Raw genomic sequence first — 11,673 nt, 5'->3', positions numbered from 1 at the left:
ATGGCGCTATACGGGACTTCCGACGCCTTGATGTGCAGGGTGTTCCCGACGACCCTACGGGGTCCGGCCCGCGCGTGGTACAGCAGCCTGAAGGCCGGGACCATCGCCTCCTTCGACCAACTCGCCAGAGACTTCGAGCTCAGTTTCCTGGCTTACGCTCGACCGAAACCGTCCGTAGCATTACTCCTCGGACTCAACCAGAGGGAGGATGAGCCCCTCTCCCATTTTGTGAACCGCTTCACGACACAAATTCGCGGACTGTCGGATGCTCACCCCTCTCTATTGATGCAGGCATTCATGACAGGCCTGCGGCCTTCCCGGTTCTTCTGGTCCCTCGTGGAGCGACCCCCTGCCGTGGTTCCCGAAATGATTCAGCGTGCTGGCCAGTTCATCGCCGCAGAGACGTGGATGGCTGGGAAGCGGGAGGAACACAAGAAAGTCAAGACGGAGCCGCCCCGACAGCAGCAGCCCTCTGCCTCCCGTCGCAGGTTGGATAGATCCGACCCGAGGTCTCCTCTCCCTGTCTTGAGTTCTTCGCAGACGGAAATACTTCTCCATGAGAAGGGGAAGGGATTACTCAAGGAGCCCCACCCGATGAGGAGCCCACGAGAGCTCGCGGACCGCTCGAAATACTGCCGTTTTCATCGGCAGCATGGGCACGACACTGAGCAGTGCCGTGAGCTAAAATGGCAGATCGAGGAGCTTATCCGCCGAGGGCATCTCGGCCACTACCTTCCGTCGGTCAAGGAGCCGTCACCTCGCCCGGAAGGCCCCGTTGAACGACACATCGACATGATAGCCGGGGGGCCCGCAGCGGGGGGGGGCTCCGCGTTGGGCAGAAAGGCGTATGCCCGGGCCGCTCCCGACGAAGCCTCGGGATACGAGCCCGAGCCCGAGATTACCTTCCCAACCGGAGCTGCCGAGCGACCTGACCACGACGACGCCCTGGTAATATCATCCAGGATAGCCAACGCGCAGGTGAGAAGGATCATGGTCGACACGGGAAAGCTCGGCCGATATACTTTATTTTGGTGCCTTCCAGAAGCTCGGCTTAGCCAAGGAAAGCATGCGCCCGATCGGTTCAACGCTCACCGGGTTCACGGGAGAGTCAATATCACCTTTGGGGGCCATCACTTTGCCCTTAACCCTGGGCGTCCCGCCGAGGTCAAAAACGGTGATGACCGCCTTTTTGGTGGTCGACCTTCCTACGGCCTACAATGCCATACTGGGACGGCCGACCCTCAATAAAACCAGAGCCTTTGTCTCGACCTACTACCAAACCATTAAATTCCCGACTCACGCAGGGGTCGGAGAAGTCATCGGGAGCCCCCGTGAGTCCAGGCGGTGCTACCTAACTGCCGTTTCACTACACAAGAGGACCAGGGTCGAGCCACCGCTGGAGGACCCGCGGGAGACAAAAAGACCGGCCCCTCATCCCGAGCTGAAGGGGCCCACCATTGATGTACCATTACAAGAAGCCCGACCCGACCGAACGATCAAGGTAGGATCGGAGCTACCCGAGCGGGAACGAGAGCAGCTCGTCGGACTCCTACGGGAAAACGCCGACATCTTCGCCTAGTCCCCGTCTGATATGACGGGCGTCGACCCAAGGGTGGCGCAGCACCACCTTAACATCCCACCTGACGCTCGCCCTATAAAACAAAGACCCAGACGGCAGGCCCCTGATCGACAGCAGGCTATACAAGAGGAGGTAACCCGTCTCTTAGCAGCGGGCTTCATAGAGGAAACCAAGTATCCTCAATGGCTGTCCAATGTAGTCCTCGTGAAAAAACACAATGGAAGCTGGAGGATGTGCGTTGACTACACCAGTCTCAACAATTCATGCCCAAAAGATTGCTACCCCCTCCCAAGAATCGACCAGTTGGTCGATGCAACAGCAGGACACGCGCGCCTCTCTTTCATGGACGCCTATTCAGGATATAACCAGATCAGGATGGCGCTTGAGGACAGCAAGCACACGGCCTTCCTCACCGACCAGGGGGTGTACTTCTATAAGGTCATGCCGTTCGGGTTGAAGAACGCCGGGGCCACGTACCAGAGGACGGTGAACAAAATGTTCGCCCATCAGATCGGAAGGAACATGGAAGTATACGTGGACGACATGATCGTAAAAAGCCAAAAGACCGAAGCACATATTGCCGACCTGGCCGAGGCGTTCGACACACTACGTAAGTTCGGCATGCGGCTCAACCCCACAAAATGCGCCTTCGGTGTCACCTCCGGGAAATTCCTCGGGTTCATCATACATGAAAGGGGAATTGACGCCAACCCAGAGAAAGTCCAAGCGATCATCAACACGCAGTCGCCCCGGACGATCAAAGACCTGCAACGACTGAACGGAAGGATTGTTGCCATATCCCGATTCCTTGCCCGGTTGGGAGATCACTGCCTCCCCTTCTTCAGGGCGCTCAAGGACCCGAAAAACTTCCGGTGGACAACGGAGTGCGAAGAAGCCTTCAAACAGGTAAAGCAGCGCCTGGCGGACCTCCCCCGGCTCGCCTCTGTTTCTCCCGGCGAAAAGCTGGGCCTCTATCTGGCGGCCTCGCCCCATGCAGTCAGTTCCGTCCTGGTCAAAGAAAGCTCGGGCAAACAGCTTCCGATCTACTACGTTAGCCACATCCTAAGCGGACCCGAGGGGCGCTACCCGCCGATAGAGAAACTCGTGCTCGCCCTGGTGTTGTCGGCTCGGAAGTTGCGTCCCAACTTCCAGGCGCACCCAGTTGAGGTCATCACCGACCAACCCCTGCGGCAGGTTTTATCTAAATTTGATGTTGCAGGTCGGCTTCTCAAGTGGGCAGTAGAGCTAGGCGAGCATGATATAAGATACGTGCCCAGGACCGCCATCAAAGCACAGGCGGTGGCCGACTTCAACGCAGAGCTAACCCAGGTGACGAGCGAGGATCTAGAGCAGCCTCCCGAAGCTTGGATCCTACACGTGGACGGCTAATCCAACTCAAAGGGCGCCGGCGCGGGACTGGTCCTCCTCGCCCCCGACGGCCGCTCGTTCGAGCGCTCCCTCCGCTTCGGGTTCAAGGCCACTAACAACGAGGCAGAATACGAAGCGCTCCTGGCAGGACTCAGGCTGGCCCTCGAGATGCAGGTGGCCGCTGTACACGTCCTTACTGACTCACAACTGGTGGCCGAACAGCTCAGCGGCGCATATGAGGCTCGGGACCCAACCATGGCGAAATACCTGGCACAGGTAAGGGACCTGACTGCTAAGTTCCCTTATTTCACATTATCCAATGTCCCGAGGGGGGAGAACGAGCGGGCCGACGCATTGGCCAAGCTAGCATCGAAACCGACCTGCAAAACACGCCCAGAGATCGAGGAGCTTCCTGTCCGCGCCATCGAAGTAGCGATTACGGCCCCCGGAAATGCCCCGATCATGTGGGTACAGGAGCTGCTGCGTTTCAAGCGGGACGGGATCCTTCCCCGCGACGAGGTAGCAGCTCGACGGCTGCGCCGTACGCACGCGTGGTACGCCGAAGAAGGTGGCCGGCTTTATAGGCGGTCCTTCACCTATCCCCTCTTACGGTGCCTAGAGCCGGAGGAGGCCCAGACGGTCCTGGCTGAAGTCCACGAAGGGGTCTGCGGAGAGCACAGCGGAGGGCGAACCCTGGCGCACAAATTGTTTCGCCAGGGGTACTACTGGCCGAGCATGTGCCGGGACGCAAAAGCTTACGCTCAGCGTTGCAGCGCATGCCAAGAACACGCCCGCGCACCCCGACAGCCCGCGGTCCCTCTCAACCCCGTCACGTGCGCATGGCCGTTCGCGCAGTGGGGGTTAGACCTCCTCGGCCCTTTCCCGCCGGCTTCGGGACAACGGAAATATATCATCGTGGGAGTAGATTACTTCACAAAGTGGGTCGAGGCCGAGCCATTGGCGACGATCACGGAGCACCAAATGGAGAAGTTCGTATGGAGAAACTTAGTGACTCGGTTCGGGCTGCCCAGGGCCATTATTACGGATAACGGACCGCAGTTCGCGGGCAGAAGGTTCAGGGAGTTCTGCGCAGGTCATGACATCCAACTAAGGTTCAGCTCGGTAGCACACCCTCAGACGAACGGACTGGCAGAGGTGACCAACCGATCCATCCTGGACGGACTCAAAAGAAGGGTGTCCGCGGCCCGGTCGACCTGGGCCGACGAACTCCGTAGCGTCCTATGGTCACTACGCACCACACCCAAGACCGCGACTGGGGAATCCCCGTATAGCCTGACGTTCGGAACCGAGGCCGTCCTTTCGCCCGAGGTGACCATCTCCACCCTCCGGACGAGGAGCTTCGTCGAGGAAGTTTCGAACGAAGGACTTCGCGCCAGCCTCGACATGATCGAGGAACGACGCGCCGACACGCACCTGAAGGCCCTTTCTTACCAGAGAGCCGTCGCAAGGGTCTACAATAGGAAGGTACGACCTCGACCGATAAAGTTAGACGACCTAGTCCTCCGAAGGACCGAGGTCAGCAACCCAGCCCGAGCCAGGGGGAAGCTAGCCCCCAAGTGGGAAGGACCTTATCGGGTCGTAGAGGTGATCCGGCCGGGTACGTACCGACTCACATCGATGGACGGTTCTCGCGTACCGAGAACATGGAACGTCGGGAACCTCAAGAAGTTTTTTGTCTGAGGCAAAGAAACCTTTTCGTTTAAAGAGGTAGAACTTTTTCGTTCAAAAGTTTTTCTCCCAAAGGACGGAAGCCTTCGCCTAGGAAAAGAGGAGGGAGTTGATAAAATGGAAGGGAAAAAGCCTTTAAGAAACCAAGCCAAGATACAGGACCCGACTTACAAAAAATCGACCGACTGGCAAAATAAAATACAGGACGCTTTTTCTTCATTGCCCAGGCTCCTCCAGGCGATCATCAAAGGGTACCTCCTCGGGCATATCCACCCCCCGGTCCTCGGGGTGAGAAGCGAAGGGGTTCTCCTCTACCTCAAGACCGGGGTGGCGAGCACGGAAGCGAGAAGTGGCGATACGGTAGCCGTACTCAAAGGACACCCGCCCCGTCCGCGTGAGCCCGAGCTCGAACCCCTCCGACTTCTTGTAGGCCTCGAGGAGCTCCTTGTCTCTCGCAGGTCGAAGCCGGGCCTCCTCCTCCAGCGCCTCCGAGGCCGACTTCGCTTCGGCCTTCGCCTCCTCCAGTGCCTTCGAGGCCGACTTCACTTCGGCCTTCGCCTCCTCCAGCTTCTTGCTGAGGGAACTCGCCTCCGTTTTCACCAAGCGGAGCTCTGTCCGTTCCACCCTTATTGTCTTCTGGAGCCCCTCGTTCGCCTTCTTGGAGGCCTCAAGCTTCGATCGGAGGCGTGCAGCCTCCGCTTCCAAATCCGCCGCCCGCTGCTCGGCAGCCGCCACGACCTCCGGACCAGAGCCGGATCGAACCTCCTCGACTTAGCGGACGAGCTCGGCGTTGCGGTTGGCAAGGCCCCCGATGACCCGGCCGGCGTCACGCACCCTGTCCATCAGGGCCGTCGCATAACGGAGCCCCTACACGAGGAAGATCGGGTCAAGAAAGCCGGCGTCGGACAGACAAGCCCTGAAAGCGGAAACGTACCCAGACCAAAGACTGGGCGGACTTATTGAGCAGCACATCCGAAGGGTAGGTGTACAGGTCCCGAGCCATGTCGGGGTGAAGCGCGCCTCAGAGAAATGCCACGGAGGGATCTCCCCCGGCCCACACCCTGTCTCCTCGGGACAGGCCTTCCCAACGTGCCACCAAGGGCTCGTCGGCCCCAGCGAGTGGGATCTCGCTCGCCAGCCGTGTTAGAAACGGCTCCCCGTCTCCAGCCGGGAGTCGGCACAGGTCGCGCACGGAGACAGGGCGCGGGCCCTTCCCCGATGGCCGCCGGCTAGACCCGGCCCCGCCGCAGCGGGGGCCTGCCTCAGGGCCCCTCGACGGGGTTGTCTTCGCCCTCTTCGAAGGACGCTCAACCTCGACCTCCAGTGGGGCGGCCTCCGTGCCGGGCTGCGGGTCGTCTGGCTGAGTTGGGAGAGAAGGTGTCGGGTCGCCCGACGTAGTGGGGTGAGGAGGTTGCGGCGCCTGAACCTCCAGGAACGATCGGAGCTTCACCATTTCTGCAAAAGATGGAACGGGTTAGTACCTAGAATCAGCCACGCCAAAACCCCAATCCAAGCGCCGTTAAACGTACCCAGAGGCACCGAGCTAAGGCCCGCCTCGACCAGCCACTGTTCGGTCATGGCCCGGATGGCCTGCGACTTAGGGAGGATATCTCTCAGCCTCCCCAAAGCGTGGCGCTCCGCATCGCCCAAGCAGGGGGTGGTGTTATCGATCGCCTGCGCGGACCAGCGGACTCCGAAGCCCCAGTCCTGCTCACGGCTGATATAGAAAAACCTCCCCTTCCATCCCTTGTTGTTGGAAGGGGCACCCCCCACGCGAAAGCCCGTTCGGGCCGACAGGAAGTAGCCCCCCAAGCTCTTGCAGAGACGGTAACAAGGGAGAAAGAGATCGAGGGTAGGGGTGATGCTGGCATAATGACATTCCCCTAGGAATGCCACTAGGTAACGCCAAGAGTTCGGCGTCACTTGAGACGACAAGATCCGCCAAAAGGACAGGCAAGATACGATGAGTGGATGGAGAGGAAAGCGCAAGCCCGCTTCCAGGGCGTCAAGGGACAGGGCGAAGCCCTTCGGGACGGGATCATACGCCCTTTGCCCCGGCTCGGGGGCACAGAGGATACAGTCCCCCGGGATATGATAACAATCGCGGAGTCCTTCCAGCAAAGACCCGCTCACGACGGAGTCCAGGTTGTGTGGCCACATCAGAGCCTCGAGGGCTCATGCTGCTTTTCCGTCAGAAGACTCAATGGGGGACGAAGCGGGGTTCCCCTCTCCAGCCCCGAGGATAGGGGGGGGAAGGGGATGGAGAGGAAGAAGAAGAAGAAGAAGAGGACGAAAGGGACAAAGGAGGAGAAGAGGACGACATCCCAACTGACCTTAGGAGGAGGAAAAGACTACGCAGGAGACCGGGAAGAGAGTCAGGGAGGCAACGGCAGAGCTCGAAGGAGGAAACGTCGCAGCAGAAGATAGAGACAAACTTCGGCGTCCGCTACTTAAGGGTGATGTCCCGCCAGAATCAAGGCCCCTTCGCCTCCCAAGAACGGACAACAGCTCACCCACGCACGCGCCCAGCCGTCGCGTCGCATCGAAAGACACCAAAAGGCCCTTCGCCTTAATGAAGGCATGACGTGGCGACCCCGCTAAAGCGGCAGCAGCCGGGCTCCTCGACCTCAACAACGAGCCAACCCGCCCTTTCTCGAGGCGGGATTAAATACGGTAACTTTTCGGCCCCCACCGCCGCCAAAAATCAAAAGCAAGGCCTCGGCTGCACGCCTCCCGAGACCACGCCTGCGCGGTAACCCACCTGCGCCGTGCTCCTCGGCCCTAGGCTGCACGCCTCCCGAGACCACGCCTGCACGGTAACCCGCCTGTGCTGGGCTCCTCGGCCCTCGGCTGCACGCCTCCCGAGACCACGCCTGCGCGGTAACCCGCCTGCGCCGTGCTCCTCGGCCCTCGACTGCACGCCTCCCGAGACCACGCCTGCGCGATATCCCGCCTGCGCCGTGCTCCTCGGCCCTAGGCTGCACACCTCCCGAGACCACGCCTGCGCGGTAACCCGCCTGCGCCGGGCTCCTCGGCCCTCGGCTGCACGCCTCCCAAGACCACGGCGGCACGATAACCCGATCGCATCATACTACCCGACCCTTTTCGGCCCTATGATCATCAAGTTTGGCCTCGTCCGACCGACCCGCCGACAACTCGCCCCGTAGACCCGCGTGGCCAAGTCACCCGGAGACAGGAGCCATGCCTCGGGCCCCTCCCCCTGCATACGAAAACCGACGCATAGCTCCTTCCGGGGGGGGAATATGATAGGGGTAAAAACGAATAGGACATGACGCACCGGATTTGACGTAACACTGCCCCATGACAGCCGCCCCAAACGGCGCACCACGCCAAGGGACAAGCATTAATACCAGCATAACGCGCACCCTCACGGACCGTACCCGCACGGCCTCGTCTTGCTGACCCCGTACGACCGGACAGGGCAGGGGAAGGCGTCGGCCAAGGCTTGCCACACCCTACAACTCGACCTTACCGCGCAACGCCCACAACGGCAACAGACGCGATCAGGAGTACGGCTCTGCCCCGGCGGGGTGGCGTCAGGTAACATCGAGCTCACCTATAAATACCCACGGGCTCCCAGCCGGCAAGGTAAGCAGACAAGCACACGATTTCCCCCTAAAACTCCCCTCTACACCACTAACTTGACCGGAATGAGGCCGAATCACCGACCCGACCTTTGTGCAGGTATTCGGGGAAAGCCGACCCAACAACGCGGAGCATCCCGGCCTTATTCCCCGTAATCGGCCGTCCCGAGATCTCAAGCCTGGTAGCCTCGCCTGATCCTAGTCGTTCGGACCCCTGAACCAGCCGCGTCGACCCCCAGGTCACGGCTAAAAAAGTTACTTACCGTAACACTATTTGTAACCTATTTTTATTATATACAATCCTATTTTAAATATTTTAATCAATTGTAAACTATCCTTTTATAAATGAACATAAATATCCTCCTCTTCCTCCTTCATATCGTTTCCAACTACACCTATGGCGAGCGATGAGGGCTCATCGTGCGAGCGTCAACAGTGCCCACAACAAGTGAAGAGGCATCAGAGAGGGTTGAGTGACATCCGCAACAAGTGGGGTTAGCATCAATTATGTTGATAGGGAATGGTGTCGATAGCGATGGAAAAAAAAAATCTATAATACTAGGGTTGTAAATAATAAAATAATATTATATTATTATTAAATAAAAAATTTAATTTATAGTTTTTTATTATTTATGATCATAATTTATTTTTTTTATTACTGTTGAACTATCCTTTTGTAAGTGGACATAAACACCTTATTCTTCTTGTTCTTCAAAGTATCGAGAGGTCGATGAGTAGAATCGAATGACATCAATGACGAGTGGGTTCGAACGACATTGAGCGATGTCAAGTGTTGACAGCGAACAATGTCGAAGGAGATGATGAGCGACGTCCGCAACGAATAGGGTTGACGATAATGTCGTCAACAAGCGACGACATTGATAGCGAGGATGAAATACAAGGTTATAAAGAAGAAAAAAAAGAAAGTGATAAAATCATTTATACCATAATTATAAAATAGTAAATAATATTTTTAAGGGATTGTCTATAGCAATGGATTATCAATAGTGAAAAATAAGACTACGACTATTAAAATTCAAACGAATAAGAGGGTTATCCATAAAAAGGGCATAAAGGGTTTTTTTTCGATAAAATGCCCCATTATATTTAAGATGAAATAGTACAAAAGGAAAATAAACACTAACTTAAAACAATCGCATGAATAAATTGCGTGAATATATATAAATATATATATAATGAATGATACGATCTATCTATGTAGCTATTAACGTCTATGAACAATTAACAGAGTGGATGAATTGTATATTCCCTTGTTCGGTGTCATGGGTACAGTGAAACGTGATAAGGAACATGGATAGAAATGTCTTTTCCTGGTGTCTCAGAGCTGGGCCAGAGCAGCGACTACCTCGATCATGGCAGGCCTGTCGCGGGGTCCATCCTCGGTGCAGCGGTAGGCCACGTCCAGGAAACCCCGCACCTGGCTCTCCATCGTCTCTGCCTCCCCCATCTCGCGGTCCAGGACCTCCGGGCCCCGCCCCTGCTCCACCATCCCCCGGGCCCACCGCGCCAGCCCGACCTCCCCCCCGGCGCCGCCCTCCGGTCGCACCGTCAGGTTCGGCCGCTGCCCCGTCGCCACCTCCAGCATCAGTATTCCGAAGCTGTAGACGTCCGCCATGGGCGTGACCGCTGTTGCCCCCTCCCGGTTCTCCGGCGCCATGTACCCCATCGTCCCCGCCGCCTGCGTCGAGACGTGGGTCCGGGGCGCCTCCACCACCCGCGCCAGCCCGAAGTCGGTGATCCGCGCCTCGAAGCCCTCGTCGAGCAGCACGTTGCTGGCCTTGATGTCGCGGTGGATCACCGCCGGCCGGCAGCCGTCGTGCAGGAACGCCAACCCCGCCGCCACACCTCGCATGATCCTCACCCGAGCCGGCCATGGCAGCCGCCGCGGGCGCCCCTCGGCGTCCGGCTCGTGCAGCCACTGGTCCAGGCTGCCGTTCTCCAGGTACTCGTAGATGAGCACGTGGTCGCGGCCGGCGACGCAGAACCCCAGCATGCGCGCCAGGTTCGGGTGCCGGATCCGCCCCAGGGTGTCCATCTCCGCTCGGAACTCCCGCACGCCGTGAACGGCGTCGGCTGACAACCGCTTCACCGCGACCGTGGCGCCCGACGACAGCTGGGCCTTGTAGACGAACCCGAAGCTGCCGTCCCCGATGATGCCGTCGGGCGCGAAGTTCCTCGTCGCGGCGATCAGCTCCGACATGGAGATCCGGTCCAGCGACGGGTCGTACGACGCGCTGCTCTCGTCTCCGGCGCCGGAGTGGGACGACGAGGAGCGCAGGCGGTCCAGCGAGCGGAAGTCGGGCGCCGCCTCGACGTCGGAGGCGATCTGGGAGCCGAAAGGTCGGGGCTTGGCCCGGCCGCGGCAGACGAGGAGCAGGCTCCCGATGAGAAGGGCGACGAAGAGGAAGCTGGCGGCGGCGGCGATCAGCACCTGGAGACCGGCCTCCATGGCCGCGGTCGATGGCAATCGGGAGGTCGAGGCTAGGATTTGGTGGGTGTCGATTGCTTGAAAGATACGTAAGAGGAGGAAGAAAGTTTGACTGCGAGGAGGGAAGGCGACGAAAGCGCCATCGGGAAGGCGACTCGGTTTCTATTGTTTAAGCTATTCGGTCTTCCATCGGAGTCAACTGCTGTGGTTTTTATTTGTTTCTGCGGTCTTCGCAAGCGCCTCAGAAAGCAGAAGCTTCAGGCAGATGCCGTGCAGGTGGGAGAAAGATCAGACTTGTCCATGGCTTGGCTCTCTATCCAAGTTGGTCTAAAGACGAAGAAAAGGCCGCACGCCATAACTCGATTTGTTGACCCGACTAGATTTTTATTAGAGCTGTCGTCGCATCTGAAATAGATCTTCCACGATCAAATCCAATCATAATCAGGCTCGATTCACATTTCACTTCTCATCCGAGTAGTGTCGATACTGCTTGCAACCACTGTCAGATGTGATGTTGTCAGCTGATCCTTTCAGGTTTTTACGTTGTTGGATGCAGTTGACTGCATGATCGACAGACAGTGCGTGAACTCATTTGCTGGTCGTAAGAATAGGTTTTTCTTGCTGTAAGCAGGAGAGGAGAGGAGAGGAGAGGAGAGATGTGTTATTTTCTGGACGTTGGGATGTTCATTGCAGAGCTCGTCTATCCTGTCGGCTACAGTGCATCAAAGGCATTGGACGACTAAGTCAAAGTATGTCCCACGGTAATAGAAAGTATGACATTCTACATCACACGTTGAGTGGGACTTTGCCCGCTTGTCATGTCACCTTGATGAGATTCTAGACTTCTCTCGAATTTCCTAATTTCCTCAGCAAAGCATGAATTTAGGTGTGATGTTACGAGAATCATCGACGAGTCGGTATGGTATGATTCATTTATTACCTAAGGTGCAAGTTTATTCGTCTCTTTGTTTTTTTTTTAGGTG

At 57.6% G+C, this 11,673-nt stretch overlaps 2 protein-coding genes across 2 annotated transcripts; one reads left to right on the top strand and one right to left on the bottom strand.

The window, feature by feature from the left end:
* Positions 1-1,579, top strand: LOC135625707 (uncharacterized). Its single transcript, XM_065130795.1, has 2 exons — positions 1-978; positions 1,043-1,579. The coding sequence occupies exons 1-2, from the start codon at positions 1-3 to the stop codon at positions 1,577-1,579; spliced, it is 1,515 nt and encodes a 504-aa protein (XP_064986867.1).
* A 7,897-nt stretch (positions 1,580-9,476) lies between these two features.
* LOC135624602 (leucine-rich repeat receptor protein kinase MSP1-like) lies at positions 9,477-11,017 on the bottom strand. The gene has a single exon (XM_065128395.1). It carries the CDS (start codon positions 10,709-10,711, stop codon positions 9,581-9,583), a length of 1,131 nt encoding a protein of 376 aa, XP_064984467.1. The 5' UTR covers positions 10,712-11,017; the 3' UTR covers positions 9,477-9,580.
* Between the last annotated feature and the right edge of the window lie 656 nt (positions 11,018-11,673).

The sequence above is a fragment of the Musa acuminata genome, chromosome BXJ2-10 (genome assembly GCF_036884655.1).
Source record: "Musa acuminata AAA Group cultivar baxijiao chromosome BXJ2-10, Cavendish_Baxijiao_AAA, whole genome shotgun sequence".
NCBI lineage: Eukaryota > Viridiplantae > Streptophyta > Magnoliopsida > Zingiberales > Musaceae > Musa > Musa acuminata.
The sequence above is the reverse complement of the archived record's forward strand: the minus strand, read 5'-3'. Positions and strand labels throughout refer to the sequence as shown.

Excerpts from the sequence above, each read along its gene's own strand:
- LOC135624602 (XM_065128395.1), bottom strand. The coding sequence starts at position 10,711 with ATGGAGGCCGGTCTCCAGGTGCTGATCGCCGCCGCCGCCAGCTTCCTC.
- LOC135625707 (XM_065130795.1), top strand. The coding sequence starts at position 1 with ATGGCGCTATACGGGACTTCCGACGCCTTGATGTGCAGGGTGTTCCCG. Across the intron at positions 979-1,042 it reads CCAGGATAGCCAACGCGCAG|AAGCTCGGCTTAGCCAAGGA; the intron begins GTGAGAAGGATC and ends GGTGCCTTCCAG.